General features: G+C 38.3%; 1 protein-coding gene across 1 annotated transcript; it reads left to right on the top strand.

Moving 5' to 3' along the window:
* Positions 1–3,116: 3,116 nt before the first annotated feature.
* CDC7 (cell division cycle 7) lies at positions 3,117–19,311 on the top strand. Its single transcript, XM_009884736.1, has 11 exons — positions 3,117–3,210; positions 6,856–6,939; positions 8,830–8,965; positions 9,599–9,692; positions 9,775–9,917; positions 11,788–12,037; positions 12,625–12,720; positions 13,544–13,722; positions 14,809–14,891; positions 17,751–17,900; positions 18,935–19,311. Exons 1-11 carry the CDS (start codon positions 3,117–3,119, stop codon positions 19,309–19,311), a joined length of 1,686 nt encoding a protein of 561 aa, XP_009883038.1.
* The last annotated feature ends 6,808 nt before the right edge of the window (positions 19,312–26,119 follow it).

A 26,119-nucleotide genomic window follows, 5' to 3' on the forward strand; every position in this document is an offset into this window, starting at 1 on the left:
CGCGGCAGCAGCGTGATGGTGGGCGCGAAGAGGGACGGCGGGTGCCGGGCGGTTGTTGCCCGTCGTGTGACAGGCGGGCCGGTTGTGTGGCAAATGCCAACTTGCTGCGAGGCTCAATCCGGCCGCGAAATTTGCTTCTCTGAAATGGCAAAGCAGAGATAGTGGTATCGACATTTATTTTCGGCGTGCTGGGCAGCTTTCTCCAGGGGTGTCTGTGTGTAAGGTCCCGTTCGAAGGAGGTTTGCGTTTGAGTGGCTGCAGACTGCTCCAGGGAGCAGCGTGGCTTTAGCCAAGGATTTGGCATCAGTGTCACTGATTCCTGTGTGCAAGGTTCAAACATCTGTCTCAGCCAGCCCTGAAGCTATGGGGGCTGTTTGAAGCTTTCACTGTCTGGTTTTTGTTTTCACTTATTTTGATATTACGGAGAACAGTTTGTTGGTTTTTTTTTTTTTAACTGGAGATGTGGTTTAACTGCGAGAAAGTTCTTTGAACTGAAACTTTGGATCGTTTTGGTCTTCCTCTTAATTTTTTATCTGTGATGGTGTCTTTTGAGTGTTTTTTTAATGTAAAAACAAAATACCTGACTGAATCAAACCTTGTTTGATGTTCCGTTTTATAACTGTTAAGCCCACTTCCAAATTAGTAAACCACTTTTGATATACTCAAGTATTCCGTTCTGCAGATAGTAGCTTGTGTGTTAACATAAATGGATGGAAACGACACCTTGAGTTTCCAAGCCCCTTTCGCCCTCCTCGTGGCCAGCAAGCTGTGAATGTGTTCCCATGGCGGTTTGCAGGCAGACAGAAGCGTTCATTTTCTTTTTCTGAACAAGATGTTTGTGGTCAGCCTTGAACTGGAAGAGCCACAGAGCTGAGGCTGGCGTGGGGCTGAATTGGAGCAAGTAGGCCATAGTGAGCGGCTGGGTTGCCTGTATTAATTTGCACTCCTTATTCTGCTGATGAGGCTGTGCCACTTCAGGTCTGAACAGGCTTATCTGCCTACTCAGCACTAGCGGAGGGAGTGTCTACCTGTGAGAGACCAGAAATATCTCTAATCTCATCCCATTAGTTTCCAAGTTGCACTCCAGCAAAGCTCCCTCAAAAAAAGAGGCTGTTGCCTGTCCCTGTTCTGGTGTATGAGGATGACAGACTAAAGGTAGCCTGGATTCTTCGGGGACAAAATATATTTCTAGCTCCACAGCTGAAACAGATTAATCCTTTAGTTTGAAGTTTTTCAGAATACATTTCTGCCTGGTGGAAAAATTCAGCCAGAACTCTGAAGGTTTGGGAAAGTTACAGGCAAGGAAGATCTTTGAATGGAACCACTGTTGGGCAACTGAAAGAGGTGGTCCTTCCAGGCTCACTTATCCTGCCCTGGGGCTCTCTGCCTTTCTTTTCCTTATGAAGTATGGTTTTCCTCATAAACTGGTTGCATGGTTGCATCCAGAGGGTAGTGGTCAACAGCTCAATGTCCAGATGGAGATCGGTGACAAGGGTGTCCCTCAAGGGTCTGTACTGAGACCAGTACTGTTCAATATCTTCATCAATGACGTAGTGGGATCGAGTGCACTCTCAGCAAGTTTGCGGATGACATCAAGCTGAGTGGTATGGTTGACACACCTGAGGGATGGGGTGCCATCCAGAGGGACCTGGACAGGCTCAAGAAGTGGGCCTGTGTGAACCTCATGAGGTTCAACAAGGCCAAGTGCAGGGTCCTGCACCAGGGTCGGGGCAACCCCTGGTATAAATACAGGCTGGGGGATGAAGGGACTGAGAGCAGTCCTGCCAAGAAGGACTTGGGTGTACTGCTGGATGAAACGATCGACATGAGCTGACAATGTGTGCTTGCAGCCCAGAAAGCCAACCGTGTCCTGGGCTGCATCAAAAGCAGTGTGGCCAGCAGGTTGAGGGAGATGATTCTCCCTCTCTACTCTGCTCTGGTGAAGACCCTACCTGGAGTACTCCAGCGTCCAGCTCTGGAGCCCTCAGCACAGGAAAGACATGGACCCGTTGGAGCAAGTCCAGAGGAGGGCCACAGAAATGATCAGAGGGCTGGAACACCTCCTCTGTGAGGAGAGGCTGAGAGAGTGGGGTTGTTCAGTCTGGAGAAGAGAAGGCTCCAGGGAGACCTTATAGCGGCCTTCCTGTCCTTAAAGGGGGCCCACAGGAAAGACTGGGACAAACTTTTTAGCAGGGCCTGTTGCAATAAGACAAGGGGTAATGGCTTTAAACTAAAAGAGGGAAGATTTAGACTAGATATAAGGGAGAAATTTTACATTGAGGGTGGTGAAACACTGGCACAGGTTGCCCAGAGAGGTGGTAGATGTCCCATCCCTGGAAACATTCAAGGACAGGTTGGACAGGGCTCTGGGTGACCTGATCTGGTTGAAGCTGTCCCTGCTCATTGCAGGGGGGCTGGACTAGATGACCTTCAAAGGTTCCTTCCAACCCAAAGTATTCTATGATTTTATGAAATAGGATTATCAGGTTGTTTTTTTTTTTTAATTGTACAATATTAGTACACTGTACTAATTCACATTTCTGTTTATGGTGTTTCCAAGATTTTGGAAGAAGCATTTCAAAATAAGCGTGTGCTACTATTTCCTGTTATGGGGGGATGGCAACAAATAATTATGGCTTTTGTTGATGTGCTCTAGAAGAGAGAGAAATCTCTCATGTTGAGGAGATACTTTCTTCTCTTATAATTTCTTTCGGGTTTTCTGTGTTTGGGCGTTGCAGTATGCATTGCAGCTATTCCTGCGTGCATCGGTTCCTTGCCTTTCAAAGCAAACTTCAAGGAAAAGATAATGCTTTATTGTGAATGAGGAAACGCAAGAGATGAAAGAAAATCACTTGCATCTAAGCTTATCCTGCAGTCTTCCTTCCTTTCCCCCTTTTTTCCTGTTACTGGAGTGGGTTTACTGGTTTAGTTTTTCACCAGGGTGATGGGTGAAGCTCTGTTTTAGGTAACACAGAGGAACTCCTCAGGCTCCCTAAATCTCATCTCAGAAACTGAGTGCAGGGCCAGGAAGTGTCTTACCAGGTATGCTTGCTCCCCCAGGTGTCCCGAAGTGGTCCTCAAAGTCTTGGATTTTTTTACTTCAGGTTTGTTTCGTGATGGAGACAGTGTTGAAGTCTCACGGTGATGAACAGCACCCTCATCAGGCTGAAGACTTCCATGGGAAGCATGAGCAGAACAGCAAGCTTTCAGGTACGTTCTAAAATAGGGATTGCTGACGTTATCTTTTGTTGCTGACGTGCTGCTTTATCGCTTCAGGAAATTTCCAGCATCAATTATAAGCCTGTCTGTATAGGGTCCTTTTCTATAAAGAAATTAATGAAATTAAAACATTTGAGTTTGCTTTTTGATTTTAAAGCTTATTCCTGCTTTCCAGGCATTACAAAACTTCAGCAGCAGTAGTTTGTTACAATTTGCTAACCCTACTATTTATTTATTACAGAATATGTTACTGTAAGAGGATACCAGAATTCCAAAAAGGCAGTCCTTGAGAATAAAATTCTCTGACCAGACAAGTACACAAAAATAATATTTTTCCTTTTAACCTATACTCATCAGCCTTATTCTTAGATTTCTTTAGATGGACCTGTGTGCATAAAAACACTGTTCTTGCTCTTGCTAGAGAAGCTGAACTACAAGCGTGTGCTCTCATAGTGGTTTTGTTGCTCATTTTTGGGTCTTGTTGTGAATGTACTTCAATCTGGAGTTTCTGTACAATGCTTGCTCAACAGCTGTTGGATGGTCAGCCAGCTTATATGGGACAATTACTTGTTTTCCTAGAAACAGTTATCCTCTGTCAGCCACCCGCACATCCGTGTCCAGAATTACATAGAGTGGTGCTGGGTAATGTTTAATTGTCTCGCTTTGCAAATGCTTTTCATTCTAGGAAGTAAAAGAAATTAATTTAAAATCTGCTCACAGAAAATGTTGGATGTTGTTGTTATTATACACTGATGGTACAATGACTGTAGGTTCTCTATACCCAGCTGGGGATTCAGGCACCCAGAAGAGAACAGATGATGTTTATACTGCTGTCTATCAACAAGGGCAGTCACTGACTGTTTCTAGCACTTTTCGGGGTCTTTCACACAAGCAGCAGTGTTGAGTTACTAAATGCTGTCAGTGCCTGGGGTAGGCACTGCTCTGCCCTAGGATGTGCAGCCTGTGTCACCCAGCTGTTAGTGCTCCGATAGCACTGAACTTTGTCCAGGCAGAAGCCTGAATTCAGCGTCAGTCAAAACATAGTATTTGGCAGATTTTTATAGCAGTTACTGAGGGAGCTTTTCATGATTGTTAGTATCTACCTTAGGACTGTTAGACTGGTGGCACAAAACAACCCAAAACCTCCTACGGAAAAAAGAAATCTGCTGGTTTCTAAAGATTTAAAAGATATGCCTTTTGAGCCCTTGTTAGGAGTTTTGGTTTTTGCCAGAGTTAAGTCCTTTTTTCCTAACCAAACAACTTTACTGGGTAAGTGCCAGTGCAAATTTCATGTTGTAAGTTACTATCAGTATAATTTTTTTTAGTAAAAACTGAAGCTTAAGCAACTCTCATCAGAAGTCTGACGAAAATGCAAGCATTGGAACAAAACTGTAAGTTGCTTTATTTGGAGCAGGTAGATAGCAAACTAGTTCTAAGCAATGTTGTTCTAACAGACCCTGTTAGAAAACTGTATTGCTGTTGAAAACAATTTTCGAGCTCTGTCCTGTGGCTACTGACCTCTTGGGATGAAGTTTGTGTAGGATGTTTCAGAACCCAATAACAGCATGATCTTCCTGAGGGGAAAGCCCTGTCTGTGTCTTTGAATGACACAATAGCACTTCGGTATTAAGTTCTTTACAGTTCTGTTATGTGGTTTCTCTTAACATCTTTTAGTATTCCCAGGGAAAATGGAACAGATATCAGCCTTTCCCTTTCCTGTATTTTCTGAAGATTTCAGAAAGATTTCTTGAGTGTCTTGCATTTGTTATGTAATACATGAGAATTTGTGTAAAAAGTTGAAATCACTGTGCAAACTAACTGGAAATGCCACTTTTTAAATGATAAAGCTTTTCATCAACAATTCTTTTTTAGTGACAGAGCAACAAGAATTACAACAGTAACAGATAAATTTCTTAATAAACTTCTGAGTACAGGGGCAATATGAATACTATCAATTAAAAAAATGTTATGTAACAACTTCCTGAATTTTTAGTGTTATTTTCAACATAAATTTTTAGTATATTGACAGGAAAATGAAGTGATTCCTCAAACTTTCAATTTCCTACTTTTCGAGGTGTTTAACTTAATATGACTCTGTAATATTGGGGAATAACCAGAAAAACTGTACGGTTGACCGGTTTTCCTTAGCCTTTTCCTTTGGGGATTATTAGACGCAATGTTCTGTACATCTTGACTGTTAGTACAAGACTGGTCATTTTTATCCTAGGATATCTTTAAAGTTTTTAAATGTGATTCCTAGCAGAACTGATTAACCTTTCACTTGTATTTGTTGATCAAAACAGTATCTTAAATGAATATTAGTGGTTTCAGTGTGTAGCGTAGAGGGGTTTTTTCATTCCTGAAATATGCACCCTGAAATGACTTAAAAGAAAATAACTTGGCGAAGCAGAGGGAACAACTGAAAGGAAAAAAAAAAAAGTAAATGGATAGTAAGAGAGGTAGCAGGATTCAGTACTCGAAAGTATTTTTAGTATGTTATTTTTTATGAATTTTTGAAATAAAAAAAATTACAATTGAAAGTTATCTACAACTTGAATTGCCAACTAATTTAGTGGGCTTTTACCAGGAACAAATGGTTCTTTAGGCAGACTTAAGGTTTTGTTACTGTATAAAGTGGGCTAGCATAGAAGGTTGGGGATGCATGCTAATCTGTACTTTGTTTCTAGCACATCAGTGATATTTTGAAAATAATTGTCATTGCTTGTGACTTACTGTCCTGGTAAAACATACTACATTTTTATGTATGCAATACAATTTATATATTTATGTTAAATTTAAGTTGTTATTTATTTTTAGGATGAAAAATGTATACACATTTTTTCTTCCATTTGGTTGACCTTCCAAATACCAGTTTGTGCTTACTTCTGTATAATAAAATATTCTTCACCCCTGCTCTACAGGGGGTGACAGAAATTAGTAACAACCTCTACATACTTCATAGCTTCAGAAGAAGTTGATTCTTATGCAGGATATAGAGAACACTTAAACTACAAGGATTTGTAAACTGAATGGAAAACTGCATAATTTTTTAAAATAATACAGTACGACATCCTTGTTATGCCATCTAGTGATTGCAGCACAAAGTGCAGCAACTTAAATGCAGCGCAAACGTATTTTTGGTGTTTACTATTTTCGGTAACAGTGTGAAAGGTTGCATTATTGATCTGGGAAAAAAAAATTAAAAAAAGATTATTTTCCTACATTTTTTATTTGCATCCCATGGATGTGCTCCTGTGCTTACAGAAATAACTATATAGTTTTGTCTTTTATGAAATTGATGTTGGAAAACTCATTAAACTATTTATCAATATTTTTATGATGTTTTACTAACCAGAAGGCTTTTGCCCTCTCACGAACTGCTAGGTGGCAGATACATAAAAAAAAAATAAAAATTTTAAATGCTACAGCTTATAAGGAGTGTGAAGAACAACAATAATATCAAGTATGCAGATGGTAATGTCAGCAGGGATAGATACCTGTCTGCTGTTTTTTCCTCTGTTTATGTGAATTCATGGTCCTATGAACTGAAGTGTGATTTGTGATCTCAAATATTGATCAGATATTGAATCAAGCAATAAATTCCTGAACTTATTTTCCCTATTCTTTCCACAGCAGGAATAAAAAAAGATATTGAAAAACTTTATGAAGCAGTGCCACAACTTGTAAATGTGTTCAAAATCAAGGAAAAAATTGGAGAAGGTAAATGTTTTATTTTAGCTTGCTTAGAGTTGGATTTCTTTTGGTATTTCTAATTTAAAAGGTATAAATCTAAGATCCCAATATATGCAATTTAAGCCAAATGCGTTTTTGATTTACTTGGTCTCTGTAGGAGTTCTAATATGTTGCTGAGCATACAGTTGTGTTAATTAGGGACATTTTCAAGATATTTTACTTGAAAACCTTGTATGTTAAAGCCTTTCAAAAAACCAGCATTCCAGTTCCAACAACTTAAAAATTTTGAGGTAGATTCGAGTAAATAAGTCTTATCACTCCATTCTTTTGCTCTTTTACATGAGAAATCTATTTATATGCGGCTGTATTTTGATATATTTAACTGCTGTTCCTTAAGTTGGCTTTGTTTCCACTGAAACCCGGAGTGCAGAACTGGAGGAGAAGACTGAAAGATTATAGCTGCTTTATTTAAAAAAAATACTTTAAGACATACAGTGTCAAATTTTAGAACACTTGCGTACACCTCCACTTCAACAGATACTATTGCAGATACCTGTAATAAATGTTAGGCGTGACTATAAGTAGATTCTTGGGTACTTCTGAGTGTGGGATCTCAGCACTTTCTGAAACTTTACTCATTTGATCTCTGAAATGCTTTGTGACACTCCACGCTTTTAAACAAAGATGTTGATAAGAAGCTGAACTATTTTATGACAGTTTTGTGATGGAATACCTGTGATGGCAGCCTAGATGGCTGAAAGTTTTTGTCTCAAAAAAACCAACCCACCCTCCAAAAAAACCAGCTCCATTCACCACAGCAATACAAACATTTCAAAAACAAAACAAAAAGGAGTTCTGCCTATCATAAGAAAGATAGTATAATTCAACAAAATATCTGGTTTTGAATAGTGCTCTGATTTTGCTTTTGGGAGCAAACAATGCTTTTAAAAAATACCACTTGCAGTTCTGCAGCATTATGAGAAAACAAGCTTCAACTTAGGATTCCACCCTGGAGTCACGTTCATTTTAGCAGTTCTCACCACCAGAAATAATGTCTTAGGTCAATTTGGTAACCCTTGTTGCTGTAATAAATTCTACTGAATGTATGGGACTCTATAGTATAATCATTATTTTTTTTAATGACTGCAAGAAGTATTTAGAGTTTTTGCTGTTGGTTTGATGTATGGATGTACTTACAGACTGTTGAACTAGCATGATGCAAAACAATACTTAAAATGTAATCAAAAGTGATTTGTACTGTTTATTCATATTGAAATATGTTCAGATATCTCAGATCGTTAGAAAATATTAACCTCCTAAGACGTATATTAGGATATCCTTAAAATTAAATGGGTGGGTAAGTTTATTGTAGTCTGAATACTCCCTTTCTCAAATGACTCTATCGTGTTCTGTCTATGCGGTAATGCTCTGGGCAAACAAATAGTAAAGTTACACATCATGTGAGAAGTCTTACTTCATAGATAAGGTAACAGAATTAGGAAAAATGTAGTAATTTCAGAAGTGCTTTGAATAGTAAAGGCAGTGCTTTCGTGCTTTCCATATTAGCATTATATAGCCCACTTACATCGTAGGGAGAGAAGAGTTAGATGTCAGATGAAAGTAAGCTACCTAAACAAGAAGGCAAATCAAAGATAGGAAATTTACATTCAAAGAGCTCTGTGTCCCAGGCAAGTTAGACAGTGTTACATTTGCATTTTTACTGACATAAAAAACTTGTATACAAGATCACTGAATTCAGTAGTAGAAAAAAGGAACTGCATTTTTCTCTTCTAGAATCTGCTTTTGATGTAGTATCAAGTATACTGCAGGATTGTGAACAGTTAGATCACTTCTGTAAAAATCTGAATTGACCTAATTAAAAATGCTGAACACTGTGTTTTTCTCCCTTCTTTACAGGTACTTTTAGTTCTGTTTACTTGGCCACAGCACAACTACAAACAGGATACGAGGAAAAAATGGCTCTGAAACACTTGATTCCAACCAGCCATCCTCTGCGAATTGCTGCTGAACTTCAGTGCCTCACAGTAGCAGGGTACGTAAACAAAAAAATGGTGACTGTCATGACTGAACTGCTCACCACTGTCTCACTGTTCTGTATTTATTTAAGTTTTGGCGCTTCACTTGCTTTTTTTTTAACCACAGAAACGTATATTCTTTTTATCAAGAGCAAATAAGAAATGGAGTGTCTTACCTGTGAGGGATGCTCCTTTCTCCTAGTCCCAGTTTGTGGATGGTGCTGTATTTTTCACCTGAGAAGTTCTATGATGCATCTCTGAGATAACAAAAATTCCAGTTCAGAAATGTCTGGAAAAAAGAGTCTCTTCATCAAAAAGTGTGGTTTAAGGAATGAATACTTGTTGCCAGAATGTGCTGAATAGCACCTTCTTACAGTAGTTGGTATCATGAAGGTTAGGTCCTACATTAATTATGGTGGTACCTACAAACCTTGGCCCCGCAAATAAACTGTGGAGCCCTCGTTGCAAATTGCAGAACCCAAATAGAACATAGCAATGAGAGGCAACAGTATAACGACTGACTGCTGATAAGATTGCTGTCAAAATATAAATTAGATTATAAAACAAAGCCTAGCTGAAGTTTTTAAGAAATAAAGGAATTTAAACATCCATCTTCTGGTCTTTATTCAGGGACATTACTTTTCTTCTAGGGGACAAGACAATGTTATGGGAGTTAAATATTGCTTTAGGAAGAACGATCATGTGGTTATTGTTATGCCATATCTGGAACATGAATCCTTCTTGGTGAGTCCCAGGCTTTTTATGTGTAGTAAAGCGTTTTAATTAAAAGCATCTGCATAATTACAGTATCCAAATAATCTTCCAGGACATTTTGAATTCTCTTTCCTTCGAAGAAGTGAGGGAATACATGTTTAATCTGTTTAAAGCATTGAGGCGCATTCATCACTTTGGTATTGTTCACCGTGACGTCAAGCCCAGTAACTTCCTCTACAACAGGCGGCTAAAAGAGTAAGTCCAGATGACCATATTGTGATCTCATTTGGGGAAGTGTGCCTTGGCAGAACAGAGTCAATTAGGCTTTTTTTCCTTCAGCTGTATAACATGTGCTTAAGTAATAAAGCTAAAGAAGATATATATTTTTTTTATTTGTAAAACTTTTCTTTCTGTGTTTGGGGATTTGAGGAGGGAAGGCTTTTTTTTTTCATACTTAATGTAATATGCCTCGTACAGTGACAAGTACCTGAAAAAATGAAGATTTTACTATTGAGTAAAAGTACTACATTTTTTAATAAGAATGAGAAGAATAAAATATTTTTTTTTTTTTTTAAATAAGAATGCTAATAGGGACTTGTGGTGCATAGGCTGATATTTGTGAATTTTTACTCATGGATAGAGTAAAACTGATACAGATAAGACAGCTGGATTTGGGCTGTTTTCACTTTATATTGAATTAATATTTATAACTAGTAGAGTTGGGTTTTTTGCCTGCAAGTTACAATATTTAAGGACTGTAAAAAGTGAGATACTGTTGCTTTTTGTGAAGAGCTGAAATGGATAGAATAAGGTACTGTTTCAGTGCTAGCGGTCCTACAGCTGTATTGGTGAGTATTGTGCTATGTACAACTGAGACATTGAGGTGCTAGAGCACGTCCAAAGAAGAGCAACGAAGCTGGTGAAGGGTCTAGAGCACAAGTCTTATGAGGGGTGGCTGAGGGAACTGGGGTTGTTCAGCCTGGAGAAAAGGAGGCTCAGGGGAGACCTTACCGCTCTAAAACTACCTGAAAGGAGGTTGTGGTGAGGTGGGGGTACATCTCTTATCCAAAGTAACAAGCAGTAGGACAAGAAGAAATGGCCTCAAGTTGCGGCAGGGAGGTTTAGATTGGATATTAGGAAAAACTTCTTCACTGAAAGGATTGTCAAACATTGGAACAGGCTGCCCAGGGAAGTGGTGGAGTCACCATCTCCAGAGGTTTTTAAAAGATGTGTAGACGTGGTGCATAGGGACATGGTTCAGTGGGACTTGGCAGTGTTCGGTTTACAGTTAGACTCAATGATCTTAAAGCTCTTTTCCAACCTAAATGATTCTATGTAGTGAAAGTTTGTAGGGGAGATTTGATGATATTTTGCCAAACCACAGCCTTAAAAATATGCGAGATACTGATTTATTTATGTATTTATTTATTTAGTTAGTTAGTTTAAAAATCTGTCAGATCGAATTCAGACTGCTGTTTTGCTCTTCTAGCATTGGTTTGAGGCTTAATCTCTACTTCGGGTGTGGAAGCCACGGAGTTGAGTTTGTCTAAGACTCAGAGACAGTCGGGATGTCTCTGCACTGGCTATAACAAAAAATAATTCTTTTAAAGACAGGTCTGAAGTGTGAACTGATATAGTCTTACCTGTTTGAAGACTGAGGTAAATTCCAGTAGTATTGCTTGAAGTCTGGCAAAATGCTCAGCGTTGTTAGTCTTGTCTGTTTTCACTGTTACATTTGTGCCTCTGGCCATGGGAATCCTGCAAGGGTAAAGTCACTTGTACTTGACTGTTTGCTTAAGGTTTGGAGCTGTAGGACTAGAACAATCCCAGAAAGGAGTTGCTGGGAATATTTTTTTTACAGTATTGGAGAAAGTATGCACTTGAAAAGATTTTGGGACAAGAAACAATGAAGTAAGATGGGTATAGGGTAAAAAACATTGAGGGGATAGGTAAGACAGGATAAGAGGAGGAGAAGGAGGAAAATAGGACTGTGATGGTGACAACAGTACAGATAAGCAACAAATTGAGTAAAACATAAAAGAAAGTAAGTAAGTTATGAATAGTAGTAAATTGAACTGATTGATGGATACTTTGTGATTCCTGATTCTAAATTTGTGTCTTCCAGGTATGCCTTGGTAGATTTTGGCTTGGCACAAGGAACCCCTGATACGAAAATTGAACTTCTCAAAACTACCCACTCTGAAGCCCAGCAGGGAAGTTGTTCGCAAAATAATCCCACCATAGCCTTGGGCAATGGGGTTTCTGTCAGTGTCACAGCACCTAAACAGATAGCTCAACAGTCAGCCTCAAAAGCAGCTGATAAAAGGTCCAGCTCACTTTCAAAAATGCAGATTAAACAAGGAAGAGGAGGAAAGGTTCTCAGTCTTTTTCCTTAATGTTATTGTATGTTTAATGTATTACTTCATCCAACAGGGGGAGATGTAATACCTGAACAAAAGTTGTGCATGCGTCTCGTGCAGGATCCTAATGTGATGCGCAGAATCACAGTTTACGTGTCAAAGTGGCTAGCTTTACCTGACCCCGTTGGTATCATTCACGATCTATTAGATATAATACAATGCCGAAGGCTGTACAAACCCCTAGCATGGGTTACTATTTAGACAGCCTTAAATCTCTTTTTTTAAGTGGCATGTGCTGTGGAACTCCTCCCCAGGCCAATTATTATTCATCTATGTTTAGTGAGTTGCATAACAAATGCAGTACAGATGACACTCAGATTGTCTTGGGGCACTTGTGAGGTGTGATTCGTTTCGTAAGCATGTTTGCTGTTCTGTCTAGACCGTGTTTTCTTCATCCACAGTAAACTGATGCCTGAAAATGACTTACCATGCAGCTGTTCTTGTTTTATGTCACTTCACACTTTTTTTTTCCTTGAACTGTCAGTATCCAGCTGACTGTGTGTTAGACAGGATCCTTATTGTCCTTTTTGTTGGTATTGTAGGAGGATTCTGCGCACCATTCTGTCCAGCGCTCTGTCTTTGGAGAGAGGAATTTCAACGTCTATAGTTCCACATACCAGGAGAACTCTAGCACAAAAGTAAGAAGTATGACTCATGAGTAAGAGCAATCTGTTACATATTTGAAAAATTATAGAACTGGTTGTTCTGTAAGACTGGACACTACTCCAGGATGCTGTGGAACTAAAAGTTTTTGAGCAGATTATTAAATGTGTCTTTGCTGAAAAGCCTGAAGAAATTTTTATTTCCGTTTCAGTCCCTTTTGAAACTATTGAAGAGCTAGTTAAGTAGCTGTCTCCCTTGCTGATCTTGTTTGTATGCTAAATTAATCTTTTTTCCTAAAGATGCATCTGTGCAACTAAGATATACTTAACTTGTGAAACTTTTATTTTACTTTGCAGTTGAAGCTGGAGAGAAAACTCGTAATAAATATTTTCCTGTACCTTTTGTAATTAGTATTTAATATGACAAGGGGGAGACCCTAACTAAATTAGAAGGTTTGGCCAACAGTAATCATCTTAAGTTAGTGCCTGTGTGTTGCTGGCATTTCATATACATGGTTTTTATTCTCATGTTGAACCAAAAGAATTCTTGAAACATTATATTAACTTGAAAGATACTTGTCTTGTAGCTTCAGAATATCTAATATGTATATTGTTTTTTAGTAAACACTGAAAAATGTTTTCTGAAGGGGAAGGGGAGGAAATCAGGATATTTAGAAAGCTCTAGTGTCTGTTTTATAGATGTTGTGATATTGTTAGAATTGTTTGCTGTCCTCTGTTCTAAAATTGCAGCTTCTTGCTGATGAGTACCCGTTCAGTCTTAGTATTTTAGGAACTGGCCTACCTATGTAAAGGGAATCTTCTTAAAGATGTCACCTTCTGTAAAATATCTACGTTGCAGCTCATAAAACAGTCGAAGATGATAGATGTTTCGTCTCGGAAGTTAGTAACAAAGAAGAAGATCACTTCTACCAAAACAGTGAGCAACGGGGCAGCCAGGAAAGCTGCCAGTGGTTGTCCTTCAAACCTGACCTGTGACTGTTACGCAACGGATAGAGTTTGCAGTGTTTGCCTTTCAAGGTAATTTGCTTTGATAATGTTATAAAATTGTCTGCTGTGCTGTCAAGCAAGGTCAGAAACTTAGATTTACTAGACAGCTGATTTAGTAGGTGAAAGATAGCATTTGATCTGTGCAACCCTTAAAACGCTGAGTATGCTCTTTTTAAGCAAGAATAGTGCATGGAATCCATAGAATAATTGGTTCACTGCTTTCTGCAGCAAGAGAGAATCACTGTTAATGATTTTTTTGTTGTTGTTATATTTAATTATCCACCTAGGTGTGTTGTAGAAGATCGCTTGAGTTATTACAACACTTAAAGAAGACAGTACATGAATCTGTCATTAGTAGTTATCTAATAGACCTAAATCGTACCAACAGTTTGGATTCTGGAAATCGTGAAATGTAGAATAAAAAGGAAACATGCTTGTTTTGTATTTGTTCATTTTAAAAACAATATCTCAGTTTTAATAATAGGTCAGTGAATCTTAATAACTTGGTTCAACTCCATCCCTCTGCAGTTAGTTTTGGTTATGAACTGCTGTTGCCTTTTGTCCACACGTTAAGGAACACAGATTAATGCAGAGAATTCTGCTTACTAGGAAGCTCTGGGAAGTTTTGTTGTGTTTTAAATAATCTCACACCTCTCAGTTAATCTAACAAAAAGTAAATTCTTGTCAAATGAACCTTAGTTTGCTGTGGACTAATACAAAGCCAGAGCATCCGCATTCAAGGATCTAGTGTTTTTTTTGCCTTTGGTTAATTAGTCTCAACTTTAGTTTCCTATGAAAACAAATGCAAAAATGCTACTGCTGTTGAATCAAACTGAAAAAGGTCATTGTGAGTGAAGTATGCAATAAGTATTTCTGTGGTATTACCTTATGCTAGATAATATAATAGTAATATAAGGCTGTTATCTTATACAACATAATCATTTCATGCCAGACAATTATAAGATGCTTCAAACTTCTGTAAAACTTGAATAAGGCAGGGTTAGGCTGTTGAAACATCTTACACAAGTATATTTTTAAAATAATATTAAGCATTATTATAATTAGAACTTACTTATCAACTTTTATATTCTAAGTATGTTTGTCTCTTATTGCAAGGTGTCAGCAAGTTGCTCCCAGGGCAGGAACACCTGGATTCAGAGCACCAGAAGTATTAACAAAGTGCCCCACTCAGACCACAGGTACTGCACAGCAGACTGGGACTAATGCCTTTTTTCACCTTTTGACCCTTCTCACTTACGCATATTGTGTTGTCTTTTTTATAGGAGGGGTTTTGTTTACATGTGAATTTTATTTTATCATCCCTTCCAACACTTATCAAGCATTTCCTGATTTTAATTAAAAACTTATTATTCAGAGTAAAATTAAGTTAGGAGTATTGTTTAAAACTTGAATATATCTTTATTCATTTGAGGTGCAGTACCTTATGCTGAAGTCAAATAGAATGTGTTTTAAAAGAAAGCAAAGCTGTAATTTTTATCAGGTTTCTTGCTTTATTAGCTTATTTATTTAAGTAAAATCTTGACTAAATCTTGGGGAGAGGACATACTTTAGACAGATTGTCACATATAGTTTGGTGTCATATCAGGCATAGTTAATGGTATAATTGCAAATGTGTTCTTGAAAGCATTGGTTAATAATTTTTATCAGATTTTTTCCTTTTTACTAGTGCTTTAAATATCTGGTCTGTAAATGTCATAGTTTTTTCATACTAAAATTTTAATTTCTCAGGGTTAAAAACTATGAAGTTGGTAAGTTTCAGTAGTCTGGGTAAATATCAGAGCAGAGGGATGGTTAATACATTAGTTGGTGCAAGTAGGATGGGGGATGTTGTGCCTACCTGGAGAATGGAGGACCAATAAAAGCAAAGTTACCTGTTAAACATTTGGCGTATGACCAGGAGTTTTGACTTGTGGAAAAGGGGGGGTAAATACAAAAGTCCTCAAAAATTTGATTTAAAATAACAGGTTTTAAGCCACTTTTTTTCTGAATACCTTTTGAGAAAATTGTCAATTTTCAGTACTTAAACTGTGTATACGCACTCAGAATAGACTTAACAATATGTTTGATCAGCTTATCCCTAGATAGCTTAATGTTATTTGAAACAACATCTGTGCTGTGGGTATGACTGGGATTTCGAGAAGTATGGCAGCCTGTTTGGAGCTACTGTGCCTGTGCTGTAACAGACAGCTTTATGGGCTAGAGGACATCCAGAAATCCACGACAAGTTTAGACAATCTCTGAATCTGTCTAGACAGAATTTAGGCAGAAAGAAGACGTACCTAGGAAATCTTGGACACATGCTAGTGTTAAATATGCTTTCAGACGGCTTTCTGTTCTCTAGGGTAATGGAGAGCGGGATTACAGAAAATATGGGTAAATCTGGAAACCCTTGGGTGTGGCATAGACAGCCCTAAAAGTACTGAGTCAGTGGTGCTGGGATCTTGTAGTATGTCAACAAAGGCCTTAATTAGAACTGGTTAGACTAATACTAATATTTATGAGATTATGTTGTATTTGAACTAACAAACCTTCTTGTCTGCTTCCATCTGGGCTGCTGTAGTCATCTCCTTGTATTCCTGCCAATCTTACTACTAGTTCTGGTCTCTGTGCTGAGACCGAGTTACCAGCTGGATCCAGCTGACTCTCGCCAAAGCTACCCTAGTGCACCTGGCCCAGGTCACAGTGCAGGGAATACAACCTAAACTCCCAAGCTGACGCTACACAAGTCCGTTATGCTTTCACTTGGTTTGTCCCTCTGCTCCCAAAGGCATAGAGAGGAATCATGATTTTGATGTCATTGCACAGGATCTTGCAGTCTGCTGATGATCCCAGCTCGGCCAGAATTGTAGGGCCGGGATTTGCTATCCGTTCAGATATACAATGTCTATTAATTTCAGCAAGAGTTATGTAATTAAACATCTTTAAAGTCTTTACCTTGATGACTCCAGCTCTCCCAACCACATACTCAGGGTGATGCCCACCACCTCAGACAGACAGTATCGTCTTTTCAACAGTGATGCAGTAACACTAAAACTTCTTTTGCAGGAACTATGAAGAAGATATAAAATTTTTCCACTGTAAATTGTGCCAAATGATTAACTTGGATTTTTATTTTTTTAATAAAAGACTTAAAATCTGGTTTTGCAACTGAAGTCAACTTAATATGTTTTTTTCCAAAGTCCTGTGCTTCTAGCTAAAATGACCAAATTAATTACTGACTATTTTACTACTTAATTTTTTGAAGAGAAGTAGAATAACTATGCCTTTATTTCCCAACTGTTAATTTTTCTCCTTAGAGTTTGAGAATCTTTGAAACTCTCTTTCACTTTCCTTGCCATCTCTCAAAATGTGCACTTAGTGAGCCAAAAAATTATGGCAGACAGGTATTCTCATAACTTTCAGTATTAAAGTTTCCATCATGCTTTGGCGTCCATCCCCAGAGTACTCTCTGTACTCTTCATAACACAATGAAAGTGATGAATAACTTCTAAGTATTACAGTTCTTAAACTGGCTATCTTGTCAAGTGATTTCATATTAGAGAGGAACAAAGTTCATAGTAAGATAAATTTTTTTGTTACTGCCTAACTGTGGCAGCCTTGGTCCCAGAAAAATTCAGATTCACATTCATTTGTGAATTATTCTTTATTTATGATCTTTATATAAGCAAACTTAAATAAGTATCAAAGCTTGCCAGTATTTCACCCCCTCTCATCTCCCTGGGTAAAACAACCTCAAGCATTGTTTTGGTACATTTCAAGTTTAGCAAGTTAATGGAATTTACTCATATGAAAAATTCTATGGAAAAGCTTAAACACTCCCTCTGCATCGAAGCAGGAAATTATTCTTCAATCTAATCATAGTAATTTCCACTGTATGCTGAAGCGTTATCTATGTGACCAAAGTCAGTAAGTAATTCAGAACATAACTTTTTCTGATAGGAACTTTTGAGCTCGTAATTTCTTTTTAAAGAAGGTTGTGATTTTGTTTGTGATGAAATCCTGCATTTAGTTATTACTAAGTTTGCTTTCAATTGCAGCAATTGACATGTGGTCTGCAGGAATTGTATTCCTTTCTCTGCTCAGTGGACGGTATCCATTTTACAAAGCAAGTGATGATTTAACTGCTTTGGCACAAATCATGACAGTTCGTGGATCCAGAGAAACCATTCAGGCTGCTAAAACTTTTGGTATGCAAACCTTAATTATGGGGAAAAGGGGAAAATGTATGCTTGGCCTGCCATTTAATGCAGTGACTTACAATCCGTGATTTTATTTATTTATTTAATATATACAAATATAGTTTTAGGTTTGGGAGTCATTTTGGAGGTAAATCACACCTTTTGCATGTAAAACGCTAAAAGTACTAATCTATATATACAGTTTTGTATTTTTCTATCTTTAATAACTTGTATATGGGGTACTTCATGCCATAGGTTTCCCAACCTGTCTACTGCCTTTCACTAAGTCAGGGCCATTTGAGGTGAAATACGTCAACTAAATGTTTTCTACTGGCATTTGGTTAGAATTCTTGAGGCAGTGTTTCTATTCCTGCAAAACTTGCCCTGGAGGCTTAAGTCAATATGACTTAATATTTATATGATGTAAACCTTGCTTTCCCTTCTCCCCTACCCCCCACCCCAAAGGGCTAGTAAAAAAAAAAAAACGAACCCAAAACCAAAACCCAACAGCTGGCCCTTTTAAAACCAAACCAAAAAAAAAAAAAAAAAAAGACGTGGAAGCCACCACCAACACAAAACACACAAAACCCTAAAATAACCATTCTCCTAATTGTCTGCAAGCCAAATGCTGCAGCACTTGCTACCTGGAAGTGTAACTGACAACATCAATTTTCATTCTCCAGATAGAGGTGTAAAAATCAAGGTATCTACTTTTCTTCAGTTCTGTTAAAGTGACAGTGAAATGCAAAAAGGATGGTGTGGGGGGTGGGTGACAACCTGTCACTACATAACTTTACAAACAAACCCAAACAGGTTTGTTCTGAGCAGAACTGAGGTGGTTATCCCTCGACTTGCTGGGGCTATTGCTGTATAACATTGCTGGTTTGGAGGAATGAGGGGGTTGGATTTGGGTTTTTGATAGGTTGACTTTTTTAATGCTGGTTACACTTCAAGACATGAAGTTTCTCTGAAACAAACTGAGAAGTTACAGTTGCACAGAAAGTATAATAAACTGCCACTTACTGTAAAATGTTTTTTTCTAGGTAAATCAGTTCTGTGTACCCAAGTTGTCCCAGCACAGAACTTAAGAACCCTCTGTGAGAAGCTGAGAGGAACAAACAGCAGCTGTAAGAGATCCCAGGGTGAAGTGCCCAGCAAGTCTGTAAATGAGTCAGCTTTGCCAGTTGCAGTAGACAAACTGTGTGCTCCTGAGACAATTGGAAAACAAATTCAACATTTGGAGAGCTTTCAGGAAGGTGATGGTGCTTTGGAAATTAAGGCAACAGACATGAAAGGATGGGATCAGGTTCCCGATGAAGCATATGACCTACTTGATAAGCTACTAGACTTAAACCCTGCAACACGAATAACTGCAAAAGAGGCTTTGCTGCATCCTTTTTTTAAAGACATGAGACTCTGAGAAAATACCGTACTCTATTAATGCTTTCATATGTTTTATGTGGAAATGAAGTACTGAGGTAGTTTTACCTTGCTGCCCTCAACATTACGCTCGTTGAAATACCATCACACTGTGCACAGAACTACTGAAATTTTGTCTTGTACTGTTAGACTGCAAATGTAAGTTTACTTTAAGAAATACTTGCAGATGTAAAAATTACATAAACATCACTAACGTGGTCTTATCCTGAGAGGGTTTATCGCTGTGCATACCCATTCTGCAATAAAGTTAACTTTGATTAAAAAAAAAACTACAAAAAAAAAAAGAGAAGAGTTTCACAAGCTCTATGCTTAATTCTCGAGATATTGCCTTAAAATTTACAAATTTGCCTTAAGGTATGACTGAAATAAGAAAGTGCTTGAGAGACTTTTTTCCATACTGGCATATCTCTGCTTTGTTCCTGATTAGTACATGGGGGACTCATAATGCAACAGAGGGCGTTAATTTTGTTCAGACTTTTTCAGAAAGTGTATTACTTTGGGAGTGTTGCTAGAGGAGAGGCCAGGTGCTGGAGGTGATATCACCAAAAGAAAAGTGTAACTGTTTTAAAAATACATTTTTGTTCCTGTCTGGTCTTTCCTAGTTAGGCAATAGTAATAAACGCAATTACTCGTTTTGCATAGCCCATGTTTCCTCAGTGCCATGGGTAACTGTCAATCTTCACCAGCTACTGCCTTCAGAATGTCTCATGTGACACGCATAGTTTTGATTTCTGTTATGGAAACGGATTTTTTTTTAAGGAATATCTATTAAATAAAGGATTTGTTTTTACAACTTCAGAAGATTGTCTAGAGATGCTTCTATAAAATTAGTCAGGTAAGGTTTTCCTGTGGGATGTTTCTGTTCAGGAAGAATTATGCACATTTGTTTCCTGCATGAATTCCTCAGTGATAGAAAACACTTTTCAGATAGCTCTAGTGTATATGCCTGTCATAGTGGAAGTATCTTAATTATCAAGGAAGTCTTACCACAGAGTTAGAAGCCAGCTATTGTCTGGTCCTAAGTAGGAAAAACAACCTTAATAACCTCTAACCCTGTATATTCAATGTGCAAAGTAAGTTACATTGTGTTCAGCAGAAGTTACTCTAAAGCCATGATAATCCTGGAGACTGAAACTTAATACAGTGTTTTTTCCATGTACATTTCTTGAAATGCTAATGGAGTTGTTGCGATAAGAGGTTACAAACCATTCTGAGAAAAGATTGCTGCTTTGATAACTTTTGTATAAGCTTTTTCTTATGATCTGGTGGTTATGATAGTGCAAAGGTCCTGCCCAGGGCTGGGGCTGAAAAGACATTATTTCAGTATATTCAAAATCTTGAATACATAGAAAGTGATGGTAATGTTGCTCTGTTCCTGGCATCAGCTGTTAGAGAAAAATATTTGCAGATGTCAGAATATTGATTGCAGAAAATCTTGAAACCCACAAGACCCTGGGGCCCAGGTCTTAGTAATTTTTGCTGTTTATATAATTTCAACACAGCACGTCACTGAGAAATTATTTATCTAAAGGAACTGTGGCCAAATTTGGCAAGCAATGCTGTCTGCCAGTGTCTGCAGATGTATTGTTTCCTCCTACGTTCACTTATGCTGTCTATGGTCTTATGAGAGCACTAGCTGACAACAAGCAAAAATATGTCAACCATCTATTGTGAACTTTCTAAACGACTTCAGCTTTTTAAGCTTTCCTGCTAACCACAGCATTAAGCAACTCCTTGCAGCAGGCACTACAACAATTAACCACTGCGTAAGTTTAAGAGCCAAAAAGGGAAAATCACTGTTAATAGTGTTTTTACCAAAACATTAAGGGTAAATAAAATTCTGTAAGGAACAATTCTAAGCTTAGTATGTTCCATAACAAGCTAGAAGAACACATTGTTGTTCTTTCTTCCATACCGCTACTTATTTAAAACCTGGAGAGGGTTTTTTGGGGGGGAAGGATAAATGAAAATGTATTTGAACAAGCATATGCTTACAAAGTACTTTTTGTGGCGCTCTGCAAAAGAATGAAAGCCAGAAATAAAATGTTAAATGCAATGGGCTCTCAATGGAAGGAAAAAAAAAAAAAAAAAAGAGGAGAGAGAGAGAAAGAGAAAATGAAGGAAAACAGCAAGAAAACACTAGCGGTGAGCAGTGTTTGCCACTGAGTTTTCTCCTCCTCTCTCCTGTGGTTCTAAGAATCTCTCAGCACCATCGGTAATAGCCAAGTACCAAGATTGCTTTAAAGTTTAATTACATGATTTGAGATGTTTATAAACTGAACGTGAATCTCCTACCATGAGAGCCAATTAGAAGAAACTCCGCACAGAAATGACATTGCTGCAACACGTGTTCAGTGGTTGTGAGGCCGCAGCTGGATTATTGTTACATTCTGGACACTATGGTATGACAAGGATATTAATAAATTGGAAAGAAACCAAAACGGCAGCAAAAAGCAGCATGGACTTGGAAAGATGAAGAGAAATTGATACCTAGCATCCTGAGAAGAGAATGCTGGGAGCAAATCTAAATCCATGTGTGTATCTAGCATAGGGAAGACTAGCTTATTCTGAGTACTAAGCCAGGCTAGGTGAGGAAATGGTGACATGTCTTAAGTTTATGGTATTTTTCCTAGTTGTAAATGAGAATTAGGAAACAGGAAGGTATTTTACTAAGAGTGCTGGAGAAAACACCTGCAAAACAGCAACAAAGTTTTTCTGGATAATACTGACCACAAGGGATAAATGAAATTCTAAATTCTATTGAGTTTGTAGTCTTATCACTTTTGAGATTGAACTCAATGAAGTGTTTAGTTAAAGCAAAATAAGAAAATAAATGGGACATCAATATTCTGTCTGCAAATATTCAGTATTCTCCTTATTTTATATATTTGCCATATCTAGAGTTTACATATTCTCTGCTCTCCAGAAAGTAAAAGCAACGTGGAATGAATATACAACCAAGACTTCCTGTGCAGGTGCAAAAGGCTCCTCCAAATCTTTGAGTGGCCTCTTGAGGCCACCAGGTGTGATGGATCCTAAAGTGTTTCCATAACTGCCCAATATTGAGCCAAGTTCCTCTGGTCAGGAGCTGTGTTGGACCTTAAGGCAGAACATGAAGGAGGTTTTCATTCCAGGGCACCTCTGACATGGGTAATCCAGCAATCAGTGCATTGTGGTTTTGCAGGGATAAAACACACATCAAACTCGCAGTGGGCTGTGTAATCTGTTCTGGCTACAGTGATACATCTTATTTTGGATATGACTGCCAAACAAAAAAATATTTCCCTTACAAAGATGAATTATTTTCCTAGCATCTTTCTGACTTTTACATTCTACTAGTGTAAAATACAAAGAAAAAGAAAAAAATCTTTAGAGCTTGCCTCAAATATTTATTGGTGATGGAGAGGTATGTTCCTCTTCTAAACTATTACATATGTAATTTTGTAATATGTAAGATTACATATGTAAAGGAAAGTGTTTGCATTTAGCAGGGCACACCTGAAATTTTCCTACCTCCTGAAGGCAGTGCACACAAAACAATAGAAGTAAAAAAAAACCAAACCAAAAATGGTGTGCTCACATTTGTTCAATTTATCACCACATTTCAAAGACACTTCACATATGAGTAGAAAATGACCAACCACTGAAGGCACTTAATAGAACAATAGCATTTTAAAGGAAACTAATAGATAAGGGCTTCATGAATTACTCTTCTATAATAAAACAGTATATCTCAAGTGCTCATAGCAAGGACAATTCTCTGAGACATTCAAGCAATGTTCTTACTGTAGCGTAGTTGTAAATGATTTTTTTTTTGGCTATTTTTGTTTTGTATGTTTGTTTTTCTAAAGCACGTAGTGATTTTTTTTACTAATGTAGCCACAGCATGTTCACTTCAAATTCCTCTCGTACCTTTTCCAGAAAACAGCAAATGTACCAGGTCAGTGGCAGTACATATGTGGTTCATACTCTTTTCTGCTGCTGCGTTCCTGGCTCGCCAGTTCAAGGGGTAGTAAATATTTAAATTGGCAGCCTGCACACAGTGGGTGGAAATTGGATAGTCCTTTTGATCGTATGCTTACGAAGGCCAGCATATAGAGTTTTGTTACTCTGGTAACAAAAAAATTCTGGTACCACTGAGGTGAGGGTCCAGTAAATTGTGTATTTTGCATCAGGAAGATCCAGCATAACCCAGATAACCGAGGGTTTTTAAATGTGCCTGTTGTATACTTAATTCTGCCTCTCCATGACTCAGCCTCTTTTTACTTTCACGTCCTTTGACTCTGCAAGAATATTATCCCTATACAATGTTTTATTGTATCATGTTAAAAACTAACCACTATAAGCATTCCTGAGTATCCCCAAAGTATTGTTTGTTCCATTTCTGGAAAGACTTAAATCTTCCTGTGGGGATATGGCAGGGAAGAGGGTGGTTTTGTTACATGTTATTTGCTTTCTTGCATGAAGTTCTTCCACGGTTTTCAAAAGAGTCAGATTTTAATCTAAGCCTTAATAATACCTTTGTTTCAAAATGTACCAGTGCTAAGAAGTGTTTTACCTAAGTTATCCATTCAATCCATTTCTTTTATATGGCATAAACAAACTAGTTGTAACAATGCATAATTAGTTTTACTTTTTTAATGTGAAGAGATAGGGATGTGGCCTAACAATTGGAATATTTGAAGAAGATTAACTTCTTGTGATAAAAGGTTATATAATTTGGTTTAATGAATGCCACAGGTCACATCTAACAGGAGGCAGCTCATTGATAAAATCTCTATCATACTTTCCATTCCTGTTTCCTCTCACCACCTCTCCCAAAAAACCTACCAGAGGGTCTGATTCCTGCACTCTCTGTTGCTGTAAGGTATTTGTCTTTAATGATTCTTTCCCTCCTTTGAACGTTACTGTGCAAACTACCAGTTAATGCCATTTCCAATTGTCCTACGAGCCCTCTTTCAAGTCCTGCTTCTGTTCTACTGTCCATTTGCTTGTTTCTGTGCTCTCCTGAGACCCCACCTGGAGTACTGCATCCAGGTCTGGGGCCCCCAGCATCAGAAGGACACGGACCTGTTGGAGCAAGTCCAGAGGAGGGCCACGAAGATGATCAGAGGGCTGGAACACCTCTCCTGTGAAGACAGGCTGAGAGAGTTGGGGTTCAGCCTGGAGAAGAGAAGGCTCCGGGGAGACCTTATAATACTTCCAGTACTGAAAGGGTGCCTACAGGAAAGATGGGGAGGGACTCTTTATCAGGGAGTGTAGTGATTGGATGAGGGGTAATGGTTTTAAACTGAAAGGGATGAGATATTAGGAAGAAATTCTTTACTCTGAGGGTGGTGGGACACTGGAACAGGTTGCCCAGAGAAGTCGCAGATGCCGCATCCCTGGAGGTGTTCAAGGCCAGCTTGGACAGGACTTTGAGTAACCTGGTCTAGTGGGAGGTGTCCCTGCCCATGGCAGGGGGGTTGGAACTAGCTGATCTTTAAGGTCCCTTCCAACCTAAACCATTCTGTGATTTTTGTGAAAGATGTCTGTTTCTTTATCAGAACCCCTTACTTGGACTTGGCAGTGTAGGTAAGAAATTCTAAAGTTCTCTGTAGAGTTTCATTTTTCTTCTCCATAGTCTTGTCTTATCTGATCTGAGGATACCCATTTCAAACGAAAGAGAAGTATAACTTCTGCTGAAATTTCTACTATGTGTCTACACACCCATCTGTCTTACACTGGAGTAGAAATTTCAGCAGAAGTTATACATGTGTCTACACACCCATCTGTCTTACACTGGATGAAAATTATGAAATGAAACAGTAACACTGAACTCAGAGGACACAAAATGCTACCAGCCAGCCTTTTTCTTGCTTCTATAAACAAACCAACATCTTTTTCCTTCACCAGATTCATATTCAGCTATAAAATTTGATTCCAAGTTGCTTTCAAAACTCCCCAAAAAGTTATTCTGCCTTCTGATTGCCAGCCCACTCCCACGGGCTGCCTTGGCTGCTGATGGAGTTCCTTCCACAGAAGTGAGAGGACAACAATAGCTGACTTAGGGCAGGAGGGTACAAGATTCAGATCAGGGATCTTTTTGTTCCTTTAGTACTTCTTGGTTTAATAGGTTGAACTAGGGTAGTTTACCACGGACAATTCACCACAGCACAGAATTGTCCTGCATGCAGCTTATAGCCAAGCAGTTATCGCCTACTGGGATCCTTCACGTGAACAATCTGGCATATGTTTTCCATTGTGGGTCTGCTTGCAACTAGCTCTGTAACTTGAGTCACATTCATTACAGTTGCTTCATGAAAAAAACAGTATGTAGTTTGAATTTTTCAATATTTACCCCAGTTATCTTTGTGACAATCACAGTATTCTGGAATATTCACTTACAGGCAGCCTATTCTGGGAAGGGAGAGAGGTTCAAGTTACCTCCCGATTGCTATGCTTTTCGCTTGCTAAAAATCAATGATTTGATTAATTTGATGCGTTATGACTTAGATATGGTAAATCTCCTAACAACCAGCAAAATGAGGACTGCAGGATCCCTGGTAAATTATTTTAGACATGGGTGCAAATGCAATGGACCAACAGTGCTCCAGAGCTGCATTCCCTGGCCTTCTTTCAGAGCTTATAAAATGAGACTTAATCTAGGACTTTTCCTTAAACCAGTCCCATGAAGAATCATCACCTACAAGTTTCATAGAGCACCTAAGACCGATCAAAAAAACCTACTGTTTCTAGCCATTTTGGATTTTAATGCATTTGGTAGGACATTTTTGTTGGACAGTTTG

The sequence above is a fragment of the Charadrius vociferus genome, unplaced genomic scaffold (assembly GCF_000708025.1).
Source record: "Charadrius vociferus isolate BGI_N301 unplaced genomic scaffold, ASM70802v2 scaffold163, whole genome shotgun sequence".
In the NCBI taxonomy this organism is placed as follows: domain Eukaryota; kingdom Metazoa; phylum Chordata; class Aves; order Charadriiformes; family Charadriidae; genus Charadrius; species Charadrius vociferus.